This window comes from Cyprinodon tularosa, unplaced genomic scaffold (assembly GCF_016077235.1).
Source record: "Cyprinodon tularosa strain WSP-4 unplaced genomic scaffold, ASM1607723v1 ctg165, whole genome shotgun sequence".
NCBI lineage: Eukaryota > Metazoa > Chordata > Actinopteri > Cyprinodontiformes > Cyprinodontidae > Cyprinodon > Cyprinodon tularosa.
In genome coordinates, this window is record NW_024038483.1 from 565,241 (window position 1) to 585,217 (window position 19,977).

A 19,977-nucleotide genomic window follows, 5' to 3' on the forward strand; every position below is an offset into this window, starting at 1 on the left:
GATCATCATTAGGATTATTCACCTGTTGTGCGTCTCCCTTCCTTGAAGCCCCGCCTCCCCGTTAGTGTGGATCCCCAGGAGCTGACCTACAACGAGGAGCAGAGATGTTATGTCATCCCAGAGGGAGTCCGACCTGTTCTGAAGACCTTCAGGATCGAGGTGAAGCTCTCTAGGTCCCACAGGGGGTTTAAATGTTCACAGATGAGCAACGTTGGATACCTCATGTTTTATGTTTTCAGGTGCTGTTCTGGGGTCTACGGGAGCTGAAGCGGGTGCAGCTGTTTGAGGTGGAGCGCCCACAGGTGAGGGTGGAGTGTGCAGGACAGCAGCTGGAATCTGAGGAGATCCAGAGCTACAAGAGCAACCCTAACTTTAAGGAAGTGGTCCGCTACTTTGATGTGGTCTGTATTTATTTTTCTATATATATCATTAAATTATAAACATTTTAAAAGGTCATTGGGGTTAATGATGATTTTTTTATGATGTTCTTGTTCTACATCTTATTTTTCTCACCTGTTTATAATGGAGGTCTGTAAGCTGGAGGTTCCCAGAGCTAGAAATGTACAAAAAACTAGTTTCTTTCTTTGGTTTTATCAGGAGCTTCCAGAGCAGTCATACCTCCACCCTCCTCTGACAGTGTTTGTGGTGGAGCATCGGGCCTTCGGTCACCTTGCCCTGGTTGGCTCACATGTTGTGCAGAACCTCATGAACTATGCTCCACGTGAATGTGGAGGGGAGGAGGAGGAGGAAGAAGATGAACCAAAACCAAAAGGTAACAGCATTAGAAATGCTAAAAGATGCAAAGCAAGCTAGATCCAACTGTATAGTTGTCAAGATTTGGTAGTGGATAGATTAACCAAATTGCAGAGGCAGTGAGGCAGGGGTGATTTACTTGTGGGTTTAATGAAGGTTAACAGAAAACAGAGGCTGGAAATCAAAAAATCCAAACATGAAAAACTAAGTCCAAACAAACTGAAAACCAGGAGTCCAAATATCCAAAATCCACAAAATCAAAACATGAAAACAAAGTAAAAAAACTAACCAGAAACCATGGAGACATCAGGGGGGATTCAATCTAGAAGAGGAAGGCTCAGAGAGACGGAGTAGGAGGAGGTTAGACGAGGACCCAGCAAAGAAGAACAGAACAGACAGAGTATTTGTAGGAGACTGACACAAAGAGAGGGTTAACGAGCAGATTAGGAGCAGGTGTGAGCAGAGCAGAAACAAGAAAGGAGCTAAAGAAAAAAAGGAGAACTTAAGAGGGCAGCAGAGGGCAACAAATAAAAACCTTAGAACCAGAAAAAAACAAAATAAGAATTAAACCACTAAGACTATAAAACATGGAGTAAAGCAAAACGGAACACTCAAAACAAAAACATAACAGAGCCAAGACTGAAACAGTAACTAAGAATAAACCAGAGAACACAGCAAAATAAAAATAAAAACACTAACACTAGAAAACAAGGAGTAAAGCAAAACTGAACATTAAAAAGAAAATATAACAGTACCAAGACTGAGACAGTTACTAAGAAAAACCCCAGGAACACAACAAAATAAGAAAACCTATAAAACAAAGAGCAAAGCAAAACTGAATAGCAAAAGAAAAACATAACAGAAACTAGAATTTAAAAGCTGATAGCAGTAAATTGGATAAATCAATAATTGAAACAATTCAGTAATCACTGCCACTCCGAGCAGTGATTAGCCACTATTGTACAGATGAATATTGACGTCGTAATTGGTGATTTTTTTTTAATGCATGTGTTGTTATGGACATCAGAAATGTTATATTAATCAGGCACTGGGGTCGCCCTTGTTGTAGCTTAAAGCCCTGCCGGCACTGTGGGCTTCCCTCCAAAAAGGCCACAGTCAGTGCAGACACGTCTGCTGCAGTGTTAATGGCGCTTTTCTGCAGCGCAGCGTACTATAGCCTATTACTTGATGTGTTAACGGGTCGGGTTGCGGGTTAAATATCAACGGGTCGGGTCGGGTTCGGATTTGAATTGAAGATATCCGCGGGTGACGGGTCGGGTTCGGTAGTCATCCTAACGGGTTCGGGCGGGTGCAGGTTGGTAAAACTCGACCCGTGCAGGACTCTACCACAGGCCCTGTCCAGTGCTGAACCTGATTAAACCTGGGGTGGTACTGTCCAGTGCTGAAATGGCTGGCGCCTTGTCGCCCCTGCGGTGCAGTCACCACAGGCCCTGTCCAGTGCTTAACCTGATTTAACCTGGGTGTCCTGGTACAGCGGTGGGACTTAGAAAAATTTCAGAGCAGGAGCCCTGGTACAGCAGTGGGACTTAGAAAACTTTCAGAGCAGGAGCCCTGGTACAGCAGTGGGACTTAGAAAACTTTCAGAGCAGGAGCCCTGGTACAGCAGTGGGACTTAGAAAACTTTGCGAGCCGGAGCCCTGGTACAGCGGTGGGACTTAGAAAACTTTGCGAGCCGGAGCCCTGGTACAGCGGTGGGACTTTGCGAGCCGGCCCTGTCCAGTGCTAAACCTGGTTTAACCTGCGGTGGTACTGTCCAGTGCTGAAATGGCTGGCATCTTGTCTGACACTGCTGTGCAGTCACCACAGGCCCTGTCCAGTGCTGAACCTAAGGAGCCTCGTATGGGCGCTGTTGAAGGAGTTAGGCTCCTGTCTGAAGTGCTGGCTAATGGCAAAGGGTTAAATTCTGAAATATTTGAAAGAATTTGATGGACAGGTTTCACAGGTTGAGTGATGTGCAGCCCCCCAGAAGCCCTCAGCCAAAACAATTAACTTGTCTGCCCCTGCTGTGCAGTCACCACAGGCACTGTCCAGTGCTGAACCTAATTTAACCTGGGGTGGTACTGTCCAGTGCTGAAACGGCTGACGCCTTGTCTGCCCCTGCTTACTGCTAACTTACAAACATACCTTTGCTTTCCTAAGAAGCTAAATTTTAAGCTGATTTGATGAAGAGTGATGCTTCTCCATAGCACATAACTCTTAGCCTCTTACAGAGATGTTTTTTTATGTGCTTATCTCTAGTAAGGCAGAATCCAATGAAGGTCGACCCCTTGACGTCAGTGAAGAACATGGGACTCAGCAGTTTACCAGTCAAACAGTCAAAAATTCCTATTAACCCTATGAAGATAGTGAAAGTGAGTACATTAATCTCCTTCTGATTATGAGGATACAAAAATGAAACCCTGAAAGCTGAGCTATATTCTAACAGCCCATAAATAGATAAAGAAACATGCTTGCTGACTTTTTGTGGTTTACATGAATAACCGCCTTCAGGCTCCACTGAAAAAGCTGAAAAAGAAGGTGGAGGAGCTAGAGGAGGAGGCTCCAGAGAAAGAAGAGCTGGACTGGTGGTCCAAGTACTACGCCTCAGTGGAGGAGCAACAGAAGCAGGTGAGACACAGATTTATCGAAGTGGACTTCCTCTATCCTTTACCAATACCAATACTACCTCAGTGGTTTTAACATTGTCTTGCATTAAAAACACAATCTTCATTTGAGGTTTATGTTAAATGCATAAACTAAGCAGTACAAGAATGAAAAATGTGAAATGGGAAAATGTATATATATATATATATATATATATATATATATATATATATATATATATATATATATATATATATATATATATATATATATATATATATATATATATATATATATATATATATATATATATATATATATATATATATATATAGGTTTAGGACTCAGAGATGAGGTAGGCAGAGATGAGTTCTTGCAGGTTTAATTAAATCCAAAATGCAACAAATAAAATCATAGAACAAAATGCAGGAAACAAAAAAACCAGGAGACATCAGTGGAAAACACACATGGGGAGCCAAGTAACAACAAGAAGAAACCAGCACTCAAGAACTGCACAGGGAGAGTATATATGGGAGACAGAACAAAGACTAGGGTTATCAGCTGATATGGAACAGGTGTGGATAGAAGTGACTAGAAGGGAGCTAAGGGAGAGGAGGCAGGCACAACAGGGCAACAGAGATTAACTCTAGACTGCTTAAATATAACATATAATGGAAAATAAACCAAAGATCAACAAGACAAAAATTACATAGCAAACTGAAAACTGAGTCCAAAGTCCAAAACGGAAGAACCATAACATAAGGAGAATTTAGACACATGCACGCACGAGGAGAACATGCAAATTCCAAGCAGAAAGCCCCCGAACTGGGAATCGAAGGTTTATAGTTATACACCTATATATTTCTAGTAAGGCAGAATATCCCAATATATGGTTATTTTTCTCTTACACTGCTGGAAAAGAGCTACACTTAGTTTCTGGGTGGTTTACCATTTTTCGTTTTTCTTTCCCTTTTTATTGATTTATGAATCTCTGACACAGATGAGAATAACAGAGATAAGTTATGCATCTTTCAATCAATTAGAAATATTTTCTTTTTATGTTTGCAGGCTGCAGAGAGAGAAGAGATGGAGGATGAAGCAGAGACAGGTACAGGTTAACTTAGTGATATTATTTCCTCGATCATCCAACTTTATATCAGAAACATAACCCTTTGAGCCACTTCCCCATTACCCGAAAGAGGTTGGTTAAAGCATGTTGTGCAAAAACTTAGGTTTTAAAATGAACCGTATTCCCTATAAATACAAAATCTAAATTAAAATGCATCATTTGGTTGAGTTTTGATTGCTTCCAGTAATGTGAGTACATATGTCCTACTAGGGACATTTTTGTTAACAATAACATGTATTATCCTCAGTTGAATAAAAGATGACTAAAGATGACTAAACACATTTTCGACTTTCAATAGATGGAGTAAATCTGACCATGGCAAATATTGAAGAAGAGGAGGAAGAGGTTGATGATGTTGAGATTGAGCCCCCTAAACGCAAGAAGATTGCCACATTAAAGGTGGGAAAACAACTACTCAGTATGTAAAACAAATAGAGTAGATTGCTTTGAGCTATAAATGACTTTCACCACTCCAGTATTTTGATTAAAACATTTAACTGGATTAATATGAATCAGGCAAAGCTTAAGTAAATACAATTTTTATCTGGATTTCATTTTGTTCTCATAATCATCATAGAAATTACTAGCAGAGAAAATTTTAATTATTTACAGTTTTTGATTATTGTTTTTACCATTACTAAGTTAGAAGACAAAAAGAAGGTAAGTCAACTATCAGCCATTCAAATATGTATATTAAACTTAGAAATATATTTTTAAACTCCATGTAGAAACAGCTGCCTGGAAATATGTCCATTAGAAAGACATTGACCTCTACTAGAGGATAGCTGATCACTACTGTTCACTGCTTCCAGATATATGTTGCCCGTTCTCCACCGGCTCCACAGGGCTTGGTTCCACTGCACCACACCAGATTTTTAAACATTTCCATCTGTCAGAAGCTCAGAACATAGAACCCAGAACTCAAGCAGACAGATCAGATTTTTATCAAAACAAGCATTTAATATTTGCCCTGCACACAGTGGCTCAACAGCAGGGACAGGTTCACTGGATCCTCTGTAGAAGTGAAAACTCAAGTTAGTGACTATGAAAATAAAACGGGGCCACGATAATTGGCAGGTAAGTCACTAACCTGGTTATGGGTTAAGTCTGAGCCTAGATGAAGGAGTTGAATCCAGACTGATTGGTTCTCCACTGCATGCAGAGGGTGTGGCCTTAACAGTTCATGGAAAGAAGCTGAGCAGGGTGATGAGCAGAAGCCAACAGATGTGAAAGAGCAGAAGTATCAGTAGGGAGAATCCAGAACCAGTGCTGTAGTAGGAGCAGGTTTCCAGGCCAGAAGATCAGAAGTCTGAAGAGGCACCAAAGGGATGTCCAAGCCAGTGTATGAAGACAGCTCAAAGGCAGTTAGCAGGCAGAATCCAGGAAATAGTCCGAAAATTGATCAGCCAAAAGAGCAGAACAGGGGCAGCCAAAACTCAGAAGTCCAGGGAGAGAAACTAGTCAGGATCACTGAAATCAGAAACTCACAAATAGCTAGAAATCTCTCACACTAGGCTCAAATAATCTGGTACCAATGGCTGGGAACAGACAGGCTTAAATAGAAGCAGGAACAGGTGGATCAAATGACAGACAATGAGCGCTGGATGGAGCTAAGCAGAATTTAAAAAGGAGCCAAACCTAGCCATTAGAGCCAAGATCATGAAACCATTATTGTTTTTTACAGAACTGATCTTTTTTGGCTCTGATCATACCTTCTCCTGAGTAGGTCTGAAAAAAAGTCAGTACTGAACAACTAACAATGGAAATGTTTAAATATATGTTTTCATCACTGAGTGCAGCCAGGCCAATTAGAGCTGGTGTAAAAATGACATTAATGGATCGTTTAGTTGAAGAAACCATGTGCTACAAAAAGTGAAACAGTCATAACTGGTGCCTTGAGAACATAGTGAAACAAACCCACTTGGAGAGTTTATGGAAGATGCTCTGATAATGTTATAAACACTGAAATATCTGGATTAAGTATGAGACTGAATATTTAAATGAAAATCCTAGGAGTTTATAAATGATGCTGCTGACAGACAGCAGATGAAAACTGGAATAAATGTCTGTTTGTCTTCAGCTGTATGAAAGCGATCTGGAATCGGAGTTCAGTGAGTTTCAGGACTGGCTGAAGGTTTTCCCCCTGTTCAAAGGCCGAGCCATCACTGAGGATGATGAGGAGGATGAAGAGGAGAGGCTGATGGGAAAATACAAGGTAGAGCTTGAAGCAGCTCTCTGTTTATCTATATCTGTGTTTCTGTGAAGAGGTTTGTTATTGTCTCCGCTCCTATTCCACAGGGTTCCTTCCTGGTTTATCCCATCGATCCAGAGGACAGAGATGACACCACATGTCAGATCACTAATGGAGTCCCTAAAAATTCACCTGTCAAAGTCTTAGTCAGAGTTTACATTGTGAAGGTAGTGGGCTGTTTTTGTCTCTCTCTCTCTCTGAAGCACAGTTTGCATTTAAAACAAACAAGTTTGCCTTTGTCATATTATTTATTTTTCCACCAGCTTGTTTTCTTCTCAACAACTACTAATCCAATGTCGTCCTACAGGCCTCCAGCCTGGCTCCCACCGACCCTAACGGTAAAGCTGACCCCTACATTGTTGTAAAGGTGGGAGATCAGAGTCAGGACTCTAAAGAAAGATACATCCCCAAACAGCTCAACCCGATTTTTGGAGAGTAAGTTGTTTTTTTTAATCTCCCAGTTTTTTTCACCTTTCATCTCTTAAAGCCTGTCTGAAAAACCACCTCTGTATTTCAGGGTGTTTGAGCTCACTGTGTCCTTCCCCCTGGAGACTGAGTTGGTCATAACAGTCATGGATCATGATCTGGTTGGATCTGATGATGTTATTGGAGAGACTCGAATTGATTTGGAGAACCGGTTCTACAGCCGCCATCGGGCCTCCTGCGGTCTCGCTCTTTACTATGACACGTTGGTACCGCTTTGTAGTATCGTGTTTGCACTCCAACAACTCACCATCAGCAGCACATTAGTACAAAGGAAGGCATAGGTTCTCCATTTAAGTGAGATGACCACCAACAGCACTTCAACTCTTCAGTCGATTAGTATCTCAGTATTTCAAAATCACCTTGGAATTAGTGCCCCAGAAAATATAGATGATAAAACACTAATGTTGGCGAGAAGACTAAAAAATTTTACACTAAAGTTGCAAAGTAATTCAAAAAATGACACTGGTAATTATAACAGTTAGCATTAAGCCATATTAATACCAGTATTAATACTGCTATATAAACATCACCATCTTTTTATGAGTTACTTAAGAAAATCATGTTTTTCTGAAATCCAGATGTAAAACTAGCATTACAGAAATTACATGTTTGTCCTTAAAACATCAGTCTTTGAATGTTGCTTTGGGAATTTTTCATTCTTATCATGTTTTGTCTGTTCTGTCATCTATCTATCTATCTATCTATCTATCTATCTATCTATCTATCTATCTATCTATCTATCTATCTATCTATCTATCTATCTATCTATCTATCTATCTATCTATCTATCTATCTATCTATCTATCTATCTATCTATCTATCTATCTATCTATCTATCTATCTATCTATCTATCTATCTATCTAGAACTATGATTACAAATTACATTATGATAAGAATTTGACTAGTTGCAAAATAATTTATTCTGTGCCACTATAGAACTGCAGTGAATATTAGATATATGTATATGTTCACGTTGTGGTCCTTCATTGACAAAATTACTGTCCTTTTTTTAAACTGAAATTACATGAAAATGTTCAACCTACAGTATGTGTTATGATAAAAAAGTTTATACCAAAACTAAACATGTGCAATGCAGTCTGCAGATGTCTGTGAATCATTTTAAGTGTGCCTCTCTTTCTGCCTCCAAAGCGATGGTTACAATAAGTGGCGTGATGCAAAGAAACCATCGACAATCTTGGCTGAGCTCTGCAGGAAGAACGGCATCCCATCTCCAGAGTACAGAACATCAGAAGTCAAAGTCCTCAACATGATCTTCAAAATACCTCCAGACGCAATACCTGAAGGTGAGAAAGAGTGTACAACTAGAAGAGACAGATATCAGTCAGTAAAGAAGAGATTTTAGGTCCTGATTGTCAAACGTACTTGAAGATTAAATCTGAGAGAGGCAGCTAAAAGCAACTCTATGCCAGATGCAGATTCAGATTATTCTTTGTGTCTTGATTTTTTAAAGAAAAAAAATGCAATAAATAAATACATCGTAATCTAGCTGAAAGGAGATCTAATGTTTTAATGATGTTTAGGCATAGCTTATCCTTCCAGAGGTTTCATATGAAATGATGCATTGAAAAGTAATCACACCTTTTGAACCTTGTTTATGGTTTTCAGTTATTTTTGCTAGAATACTATCTAAGGAGGGCTGTTCAGTGTCGCAGTGGGTAGCACTGCTGTCTTGCAGCAAGAAGGTTCCGGGTTTGGTTCCTGGCCCGGGGTCTTTCTACAGGAGTTTGCATGTTCTCCCTGAGCGTGCATGTGTTCTCTGCAGGTACTCTGGCTTTCTTCCACAGTCCAAAAACATGACTGTTAGGTTAAATGACTTCTCTAAATTCTCTTTAGGTGTGAATGGTTGTTTGTCCTGTTTGTCTCTGTGTTGCCCTGCAATGGACTGGTGACCTGTCCAGGGTGGAACCCCCTCTTGCCTGGAGATCGGCACCAGTGATCCTGCTTGGGATAAGTGTGATGGAAAATGGATGGATACTACCTAAGGAGTCTGGTGTCCATTTGCCCCTTGAGACAGTACTTTAGTTGACCTGTAGCTGGAATTTACTTTTACCCATCTAGATATTCAGCAATTATTCAGTAGCTGTCAAAAATGCTCCCAGTCACTTTTGACAGCAGCATAAAAGTGACCTAATGGCTGGAAAGCTGAACTTTTGCATACAGGGAATACCATAAGGTCTCTAATGTTCTATGGTTTCTCTGGGTACCTAAGCAAGGCTCCATCATGCTTCCCATGTGCTGTAAGTGCCAAGGAAAATTTCAATTCAATGGCTAATTGCAAAGATAAAAAAGGCTGAATTATTGATGGTGTCAGATTTTTCATACCCAAGTCATCCCAGGTCTATCTTTTTCAGTGAATTTAATAGTTTCCTTTTTTTCATGCTTCCATCTCTCTCACAAATGTGTTACATATGATGATATAAGAAGCTGGATTTCTAATCATGCTTGGTGCAGCTCTAATAGAAACTTTGTTGTTTTAAGGTCTGCTGAAGAAGAACGAGCGCTCTCCAGAGGAAGAGGCAGAGATAGAGGAGCACGCATCTCTGCATGTGCTGCGGCGCTGGGAGGAGATGACTGAGTTCCTCCCTGGAGCCGTTCGTCTGGTTCCTGAGCATGTGGAGATCCGGTCTCTGCAGAACCAGGACAATCCAGGACTCCCCCAGGTCCAAAAACATCCACTGGCCAAAATTAATAGCAAGTCGCTGCATATGGTGTAAATGGCTGCCATCAGTAATGTTTGTTTATATTTTTACATTGCAGGGTTATCTTCATATGTGGGTGGACATGTTTCCCACTGATATCCCAGCTCCGCCCGCTGTGGATATAAAACCCCGCCTACCTGAACAGTAGGAGGAAACACAACTTGAAGAAATTTAAGGGGGTTGAAAGTGTAGTACAATAGTTCATGTTTGTGTTTTGCTCTGATAATGACAGGTATGAGCTGCGTGTGATCATCTGGAACACTGATGATGTGTTTCTGGATGATGTCAACCCTTTCACAGGCGACCCATCCTCAGACATCTATGTTAAAGGGTTAGACTTACCCTTCAAGTTAACTAATCCTAACCCTGGAAAAGTCAGCGCAACTTTACATGGTCTGACCAATCATAAGCAAATTTTATTTATTGTTTATTTGTTTGTAGCTGGATAAAAGGGTTGGATGGAGACAAACAGGAAACTGATGTCCACTTTAACTCTCTGACCGGGGAAGGAAACTTCAACTGGAGATTTGTTTTCCGATTTGACTACCTTCCCACTGAGGTATATGCTTTGAAGTCATGAGGTCTGTACTTTAAAGCTGGTATATTCCTTGTATCTTGAAGTCCTCTGGCTTTAACAATCAAAAACAGACTGATCATTTACTATACATGTTGGTTGATTGATTCTGAAGATGTTGCGCAACCTTCTGTCACAAACAGATAATATGGATGATTCTGGAACCAAAGTGGTTGCAAAAGTATCTTAATTTGCTTTTTAAAATATGTATTTTAAGAAAAATTCAAAATGCTGAAATAAAATTCATGTCCATCTTTCTAGAAAGAGGTGGTGTATAAAAAGAAGGAGTCCATCTTTTCCTTGGAGGAGTCTGAGTTTCGCCAGCCGGCGGTTCTGACACTGCAGGTGTGGGACTATGATCGCATCTCAGCCAACGACTTTCTAGGTGAGACTGAAGAGGCAGATGTTCTTTGCTGTCCACCTTAATCATCCATAAATGAAGGTAGAACATTCCCAAGAGTTTAACATTAACAAAAAGCAAGACAGCAAACAAAATCTGAATGATTCTGCTCCAAGAGAAATACAAAGCCGATGAGTTTCTGGACTTCTTAAAAAAATTTCCACACGTGACATATGGGGATATTTCATTGACTTGCATTGATTTTATATAGGGTGACAGTGGAGTTGGCTGAAGGAGTTTGCCTTTTGAGCAGAGGGTTGTTGGTTCAAGCCATGGCTACAGCTTTCGGTGTTGTTGTGCACTGCCTACTGATGGTGGTTGGAGGACTGGAGGTGCCAGTGTACGGCAGCGTCGCTTCTGTCAGTGAGCCCCAGGGCAGCTGTGGCTACAATGTAGCTTGCCACTATCAGCATGTGTGTGAATGGGTGAAGGGCTAAATGTAGTGTAAAGCACTTTGGTCAAGTCCTCTGACTTGAAAAAGCGCTATATAAGTACAGGCCATTATATGGCTTAACCCAAACCCTAACCCTATTAAAGCTACAGTGTGTAATAATTACAGGGATATACAGTCAGAAATGTAATATATTATACATAACTATGTTATTTATCACCATCTACGAGCTCAGCCTCTTAACCTTAATATTTGCGTTGCCTTAGAATTCGTTATTTATAATTACATAGGAGCGGGTCTCGCAGCCATGGAGGCAGACATCTTTGAGCTACGGCAGCGCAGAGCCAACAAACTAGCGATTGCGAGATCGCCAAAACGTCACAACGATGAAGAAAAAAATAACGTGTATATTTATTATCTTAAGTCTACATGAAATCTATACCCTACACAGACTAAAGAAATACTATCTGTAAAATTATCTATGTAAACAAACCTCATCATTTGAGAAGGTAGGTGATGCAGACGTCGTGGAAGACATTTTGTTCCGTAACGCTCGCCGTACTGTTGGGGGGGAGAAGCGGTGAGGGGGAGATGTTCATGTTGCTGCAGTCTGCAGTCTGACCGCTAGATGTAGCTAAAAGTTACACACTGTAGCTTTAACAAACATACGCCTAAGCCTAACCTAAACTGAATTCACACCTTAGTCCTAACCCCAACTCAAAGAACTGAACTTTACCACATGGGGACCCAGGTGAATGTTCCCATATGTACCTTGAAGTCCCCGCATGTAGGATATTTTACAAAATACTTCCTCAACATTTTAGGTATAACAAGACATGTCAAATATATCATGTTGATATTTTGGCATTGAGTAATGTACATTTTCAAACCTCTGCCTGCGTCCTAAATCCTTACGGAAATCTTAAATTCAGGTCAAATTCAATACAGGCCAGAAAAGCTTGGCGATTTATTTCATGATGCAGAGATTTGATTTCTATTCTCAAAAAACAATAGAGATTCATGAATTACTTCTATAAATTAGTGACATAATATGTTACATAATTTTTAATTCCCCTCCCCGTCAGACACACAGGAACGAATGATTAGAAACTTGTGTCTTTACTGAAGCAGACTGCTTAACATTCAGAGCCATCTGTGTCTGTATTTTTTAAACATGCAGATTTCCTTCTAAAAAATCATTTTGGCTTCAAAACTTTTTGGCTAAAACATTGATCTGAAAGCTTGTCAAAGAGAGAAACATCAACTGAATTTGGATTGTAATGGAACATGTTTGTATTAACCAGTCATTTGTAAATTCTTAAGAGATATTTTTTACATATTAAGTCTTGAATTTAATGAAAAAATCAGTTTCAGTCTGCTTATATTCTCATCTTTTGCCTCATTAATTTTTTGTTCAGGGTCCGTAGAGCTTTCTCTAAGCAGCATGGTGCGGCCGGCGAAGACGTCCAGTAAGTGCACAATTGAAATGGCGAAGGACCAGGCCAGTCCCCGCTTCTCCATCTTTCGTGCTAAAAAAATGAAGGGTTGGTGGCCGTTGGTCCGCTTGAAGACGCCTGAGGATTTCGAGAAGGAGGAGAAAGAGAAACGGAGAGCCAAGAAGAAGGGATACAAGAAGAAAAAGACAAAGGACAAAAGAAGCCAGATGAGAGAAGAAGACATCCAGTACACAGACAGTTTGGGCAACACTTACTTGTTAATGGTACAAAAAATACTCATCATTACTTTTTCTTGGGTGGCAGCAAAAATAAGTGTTTTATTTTCTTATTCATTTGACCTTGAATACAGAGGAGCTGATTTTTCATTTTTAAATCAGAGGGGTGATCATCTGATAGCTTTCTTGATACTACTGTAGGTCTTCAACAGACTGACCTTATGGCTGATGTTTGATGATGATGCAATACATCTGTAACACTGATATCTGATCATCTAAAATGCTCCGATCGTTTCTATGAAGGGAAAGGTGGAGGCGGAGCTTCAGCTGGTGGCTTTGGAACAGGCGGAGGCGAACCCTGTGGGGAGAGGACGCAAGGAGCCAGAACCCCTGGAAAAACCAAAGTAACTTGCCATCGCACAAGGACAGGGTCATGATATAAATATTAATGCCAGATGATCATATTTGTGATGAAGTTGCTTCACTTTTCAAAGGGGCTGCAACTTGTTTAAGTATGAGAGGTTTTTCCATTAATAAACCATATAAAGATCAACAAGAGTTGCAACGTTTTCTTAAAACTAAGACACCAATCCTTAAAACTTTTTGTGAATAAACTAGATATCAAACACAATAGAAACACAAACCGTTAATGTGGCTTAGATAGATCTAAGAATCCAAATTCACTGTTGATAAAATAATTGTTCATGATGATCAGATGTAACTAAACTCAAACCAATGGAGGCTCATTTTAGTCCTTCCCATATTGTGTGAAATAAAAAAGTGCTAGCCGTCTGAGAAATGAGTGGAGGGGAGTTTGATAAATGTAATCTTAATAGCTAACTTTATTTGGTTAATAATTAAAGCTTTTTCTTTATCATTTAGTTGATCCTGAGGCCTTTATTAACTGCTTTCAGAACCTAGGATATTTTTATCATCTAAACTCTGACCCAATAAATTATTAGTATGTCTATTTTATGTTCTTGGTAGCGTTGGAGCTTAGATGTGAGTTTTGTTCTTTTGAATGCATGCAAATTGCAAAATACAGTACCTTACCAACTAAAGCTTGGCTTTCAGTGTATAGAGAATAGCTAATGTTATACATACATCATTTTTTAGGCATATCAACCTTTTGTTTTCTTTAATGAATTGAGATATTTATGAACAAATTTGCAATTTCTTCACAGTTAGAATTGATTTATGGAAAATTGTTTTTCATTGTATAATGAGTACAGAAACACATGTCTACTACCGAATCAAATCTTTTCAGTGGTATTAATTTCGGATTTTACAGTTAAAATTTCGCTGACTGAAACGAATGCCTCTTGTCTTTGCAGCCGTCCCACCACCAGCTTCAACTGGTTCCTCAACCCAATGAAGACCTTTGTCTTCCTCATATGGAAGAACTACAAGAAATACATCATAGCTCTGGTCATCCTCATCATCCTGACGCTCTTCCTTGTCCTGATTCTCTACACTTTGCCAGGAGAAATCAGCTCTCTCATTGTTAACGGATGAAGAATCGGGGAGAGGCTTCTGTCACATTAAGCAAATTGACTCAAACGGTTTTAGATTTTATGGTCAGATTGATATATTTAGCCTGGCTTCACTAAAATACTAACAAAGAATATTTATGGATACGTTTAGCTATGAAAAAAATCTATGACCAGAAGAAATGACCAAGCAATGATGACCTCAGATGTTATGAAAAAAACTATATAGAAAAATATTTTCCCTCTACAATGATGATAGTAGTTTTGCTTTTGTTCATGTCTATATTTTAATAATATATTAGGACTTTGCAATAAAATCCCACCTGTAATTTGATGCACTGATTTACGATTAAAATTATTTATTTTTGTTTCAATCAAGATTAGTCTATTTAAATGCGTGCTACTTTTTATGAACACATACATAGATGTTTATCAGATAAGTTAAATTGTTCTTTACGGTTAGAAGTTTAACTTTTGCTTGTAATCTGTTTTATTTGATTAAAGTCAAGGGGAGGCTTGGATTAATTTTTGGAGAACAATAATCGATTATGCTATTTTTGGTTGCATGGGAATATTTAAAAACTGGTGGAAATGAATTAATCTTTACCTAATAAATAGTTTTCCAGTTTGTTATGAAAAAAATATTGTTGAGGAAAAAAAAGAAACATTTATGGCAGTTATAGGGCCCAAGCAGTATGACTGAACAACTCTCATGATCTTCATTCAATGAGTACTTCAATAGAACCCCCTTCATGAGTGGGTCCCATTAGTTTTCCACAAAAGAGAAACCACTTCACCATATAAGACTGTTAAGCTAAAGAGACGACCTCCAGCTTTTGAAATGACAAGGACAACTGAAAGGTTACTCTATCTTTTTTTATCAACAAATTTCCATGTTGTTTTGGGAAATTTTACATAAAAGGATAACTATAATTTTTTGTGAAATCTTTCATGTTCATTCATGTCACAGGTGAGAACATCAATGCATTTAACAGAACTGTCATGTGATACACCAACAAAAACAACATGCAATTAAAGTCATATCTGTTATTGCTAAAGCTTTCCTTAACCAACAAACAGAAAAGGGGGTAGGGCTCTTTAAAAATTGAATCTTCTTTAGTTGATTATATATGAAATAGACATTTTCTACTCTTTTTAGTTATTATTTTTAGTTAGTAATAATGGTACGAATCTATATCAGACACTGCCAGACATAGAGGTTTAACCAGTGACTTTAAAGGTACATAATGAATTTGTTAACAAGCAAAAAAAAAAAAAAAGAACATAACAAGATTAATAACTTATAAAACCTGATGATGCTTAAAAGGTAATAACTATGTGAGCTCCTTTTGGTAAGACCAGTTCTTAAAAAATAACTCCAAAAAGGAACAATAGGGGGTGTTGGGTCATTGCAGTGTGAGTAAAGACCGCTCTACAAACATCATTCCAGAAAGCTTGGATCTCGAACCACTAAATGTTCTTCTCTTAACTTTGGCCTTTTGCCTTTCGAACTATAGGGTCTGATGACTAAATCTAAATTCTTAAAATGCATAGCTTGCACAAAAATGAAGAAACTTGGAAATAAGTAAATGAATTTAGAAAGCACTGACATTTTAATCCCTTATTGACTCCTTATACCTCCAGGTCCCACTAGTTGGCATTTGACAGTTAACTGTTCAAGGAAAGAAATCATGCTAACATGTTATTTGGTCCTTCAATGGTCCCTTCAAACTTTCAGCTGCTTTATGTCTGTGACAGCTTTGCAGACCAAAAAATGAGCAGATACTTTAGTTAGAATGGAAGAATAGTGTTGCAGATTTGTGTTGCAGATTCTCAAATAGAATTAACTCTGGACTTTAACACGGCCATTCAGCCACATAAATCCTTAGCGATTCTGAACAGCTTGTCTGTTTCTGTTCATGTAAAATATACACCCAGAATAATGCTGCCAACACATCATAGACCAAAATGTCCAGTTTTGGTCTCCTCTGAGTGGAGATTTTTCATCCACATGTTTGCTGCGTTCTGCACCTTAGCAAACACATTCTCATTATTCTACATTTGAGTAAAAAAAAGTAAAAAAAAACCTTAACCATGAAGGATTTTCTGCCAATCCAGAAAGATCTACCTAATAACAGCCTAAATAAAAATGTTTTTTGCTGTAATACGTAAAAAGCTCCAGGAATAATGTTGTTTGTGTGAGACTCCAGACCTTTGTTGCATTCATACAGCTGGACAGATCTTTGTTATCTTCTTGCTTATTTGTTTCTCTCTAAAAGCGAACAGAATTAAGCTTAAAGCAGGACTCTACCATCAGAACTTTGTTCCAGTCTAATTGTGCAACAGGAAGCTCCAAATAGTTTGTTTACTTTCTGGATGTTTGTTCTGATTATCTCCTCTGAGACTGGCAATACTCATTCATGCTGAGACAGAAATTTGGCTTGCTGGCTCTGATGTTACAGGAAATGATGTCACTCGAATGAAAGATTTTTCCTGAATTCCAGCAGCATATTGATATTGGTTTCCTTTTCTATTAATTATTTGAAAGATTTTTTTTTTCAGGTGGTCTTTGTGTTTTTTCACAGTAATGTATTTTCCCTGATGCCTAATTGTTAAACAGAACAATCTTGAGCTGTTTTTGCTTCTTTACATTTACTATTTATGGGGAGTGGCGGCCTAGTGGTTAGGGCATAGAGCTTGGAATCCTGAGGTTCTGAGTTTGATTCTCACTCCCACAGACAGACTGCCACTCTGGGTCCCTAGGCAAGACCCTTAACCCCATACTGCTTATCGGGCGCCGCACAATGGCAGCCCACTGCTCCCCAAGGGGATTGGTTAAATGCAGAGAAGTAATTTCATTGCTCTGTACTTGTGACAATGGAATGACAATAAAGTTGAATTCTAAATTAGGATTTTTATATTTCATGTTTTGTTATTCAATGAAAGCCTCTTTGGAAGGTGAATAAAAAGAATCATAAACATGTAAAAGCTGCTTTATAAATGTGGAAATTTGTTTTTAAATAAAAATGAAGATATTTCAATAGAAGTTGATTTATTTAAGAACCAGTTTATAAAAATAAAGATTTTGATGCATTTCCATTTTTTTTTGTCAGAGGGAGAAACACCTTTATAAAAGAAAACATGCAATAAACCAAGGCTGTACTGAGGAGTTTTGCCCCCCCCCCCCTTCCAGTTCAACCAGTGATGGGCTCGGTCAGCAGTGCGCGCCACCGCGACAGAGGGCTCCACCACTGTTAAGCGTGAGCGCGCCTCTCCATGCGGGTTCAATAAAGGAGCAAAAGCGGTGAAAAGAAAAATGAGATGCTGCTGATGAGACAGGAATGCAAGGCTGGACGAGAGAGCCGAGACTAGTCCGACCCTCCTATCCGAACCGGCACCCTGGTTCCGTTTGGTCCGCTTCTCCGCACTTCGCCTCCAGGTCTTTGTCAGCCGGTTCACGCACAGAGCGCTTTGGTGGATTTTTTTCCCCCCCCTTTTCTAATTTTTTTTCTGAATGGAGACGTTCACCACAGATAAGCTGTTTTAGTTTGATCACATCAGGGGTAAGATTGGTGAAGTTTTTGGTGTTTGGATCCTTTCTCAGCTGGACTGATTCACCTTTTGTTCGCAGAAAAGAGGCGTTTGATGCAGCGGTTGGTTCACACTGAGGCAGGAGAACTGAGTAGGTCCTTTATTAAAAAAAGAAAAAAGCGTCCTCCTTAATTATCACTTAGTTTTGCAAACCAGAATGAAGAGGGCGTTTGAATCTGTCCCAGTATTGCAGATCATTTAACATATTAATTAATTAATTGAATTGACTGCGCCTGCTCTCCACCTTTTCTCCATCAGCCCCATTCTGCGCCCGCCTGTCCCGCTTCTGCCCTTTTGTGCGCCGGGCTTTGCATGATCACCATGCCGGAGTGTGTGTCGGTGTCGGAGTTCGTGCAGGAGGTTCAAGAGGACTGGAGCTCTCCTACCACCTCCTCCTTCACCTCCAAGATGATCAACTGCAGGAACACCATCTACCTGCTGGAGGAGGTGAGTGCTGGCAGAGGGAGGGAGGGGAGAGGATGGGGAGGTGGTCATGGTGGTAACAGCAGCAACAGCCAGATGTTTCTACTGAAAGCAGAATCCAAAGTCACTTACTACACATTAAACATGTTTGGACCCCATTCCACTACTGCTCGCCCTACTCTTTGTGTAAAATCCAGCTGTCAGCTTTTTTTCTAAATGATTTTATCATACTGAAAATGAAAGGCGCTGTTCATTTATTTTTTCTCCTTCCATGATAGCTCAAACTGTCAGTCACTGCCTGAGTAGAAGAAAGACAAAAAAACAAAAAACAGCTCCTGTTGTATTCTTATTGGTGTATGGATTGTGATGACATCATATAATAGCTCAGTGAGTCTCTTATCACAAGGAACAAGACAGAGGACTCACTGGATTATTGCTATATTCTTGTGCAGGTGCTGAGATACTAAATAGACATTTATAAATACTTAAATTAAATTTATTTTTAATCTATATTGCAGCAATACTGTATCTCACAAATGTCACCTATGCCACGTTAAAAGGCAAAGATTCAGTGAAAAAACATCCTGTTCGCTCCGTCTTCAATTTGGATCTCTCCAACTTATTTCTGTGCTGTTCTCTAATAAAATGAGCCTAATTATAATACAGTACAATCCAAGAACTAAGCAGTGTGTGTGAGCTGCCATCTGGTGTGACCGCGAGTTAAGAGGACAAGAATAGACAGACAGAATACTGTCAAAGCACTGGGAAAGGAGTACTTTCTATGGTATAAAAGAAAAAGCCCCAAAACAAAACACAAAATGTGAAGTTAGTGGCATTAACAGATTTATCAATGGCTCTATCTGGATAAGAGATAAAGCTAAACATAAATGCGCTTGACCAGGGGTTCTTTCTTGTGCAACGAAGAACTGAAATCAATTCTAGCAATTGATTGTATTGATTCTAGTTGCTTGTTTTCATTTTAATAGCTGTATTAACATTTAATAGGATAAAAGAAAAACAAAAGAAATAAATATAGTAAATGGCTGTTAATTTCAACAAGATTTTTTTTTTGCCATAAGTCTGTTTGGGAAATAAAAATAAAATCAAGACAGAAGCACTAGACCAGGTTACTTAGATGTGCAGCAAAGTTAAAGACAGTAAGGCCTCTCCCATTTCTATCGCTTGCACTCGTTTTGGGCGGTAAGGGTGGTGTGTCCATATAATTTTAAAGGCACACTATGCAACATTTTTCAGTTAATTAATGTGTTCCATATCGTTTTGGATGATTAAATGAGTCATTTCATGTTGAACAAAGGTATTCTCGGCCGCCCTGGTGGTCTGTGGGGGAAAAACCGCACTTGCAATTGCAGGAGCACCGACCCGCACCCACAGGCTCAGAAGTCTCGCGAGAGTCAGTCTTGCTTTACGGCGAGAACTGCTACACGCCCCCAGTTAAAAGCATTCTCGTTGCTAGCACAGTGGCGATTTTTGT

At 39.4% G+C, this 19,977-nt stretch overlaps 2 protein-coding genes across 4 annotated transcripts in view; both read left to right on the forward strand.

Annotated features, from left to right (window-relative positions):
- Positions 1-15,751, forward strand: part of fer1l4 (fer-1 like family member 4) — a 37,240-nt gene extending 21,489 nt beyond the window's left edge. Inside the window, exons 30-49 of the mRNA XM_038280814.1 lie at positions 49-159; positions 240-401; positions 598-772; positions 3,013-3,125; positions 3,265-3,381; positions 4,426-4,465; positions 4,785-4,885; positions 6,567-6,701; positions 6,785-6,904; positions 7,045-7,172; positions 7,255-7,425; positions 8,374-8,528; positions 9,724-9,905; positions 10,003-10,088; positions 10,177-10,275; positions 10,386-10,503; positions 10,780-10,903; positions 12,728-13,029; positions 13,285-13,385; positions 14,316-15,751. Coding sequence (XP_038136742.1) covers positions 49-159; positions 240-401; positions 598-772; positions 3,013-3,125; positions 3,265-3,381; positions 4,426-4,465; positions 4,785-4,885; positions 6,567-6,701; positions 6,785-6,904; positions 7,045-7,172; positions 7,255-7,425; positions 8,374-8,528; positions 9,724-9,905; positions 10,003-10,088; positions 10,177-10,275; positions 10,386-10,503; positions 10,780-10,903; positions 12,728-13,029; positions 13,285-13,385; positions 14,316-14,496 — 2,721 coding nt within the window. The 3' untranslated portion in view covers positions 14,497-15,751. The remainder of the gene's footprint in view (positions 1-48; positions 160-239; positions 402-597; positions 773-3,012; positions 3,126-3,264; positions 3,382-4,425; positions 4,466-4,784; positions 4,886-6,566; positions 6,702-6,784; positions 6,905-7,044; positions 7,173-7,254; positions 7,426-8,373; positions 8,529-9,723; positions 9,906-10,002; positions 10,089-10,176; positions 10,276-10,385; positions 10,504-10,779; positions 10,904-12,727; positions 13,030-13,284; positions 13,386-14,315) is intronic.
- Positions 15,752-17,687: 1,936 nt separating this feature from the next.
- Positions 17,688-19,977, forward strand: part of unm_sa1614 (un-named sa1614) — a 32,796-nt gene continuing 30,506 nt past the window's right edge. For 2 of the 3 annotated variants that reach the window (XM_038280851.1, XM_038280854.1), the window contains exons 1-3: positions 17,688-18,034; positions 18,103-18,153; positions 18,321-18,509. In XM_038280851.1, coding sequence (XP_038136779.1) covers positions 18,375-18,509 — 135 coding nt within the window. In that variant the 5' untranslated portion in view covers positions 17,688-18,034; positions 18,103-18,153; positions 18,321-18,374. Of the gene's footprint in view, positions 18,035-18,100; positions 18,154-18,320; positions 18,510-19,977 lie in introns of all 3 variants that reach the window. The other variant, XM_038280852.1, reaches the window with a different exon arrangement.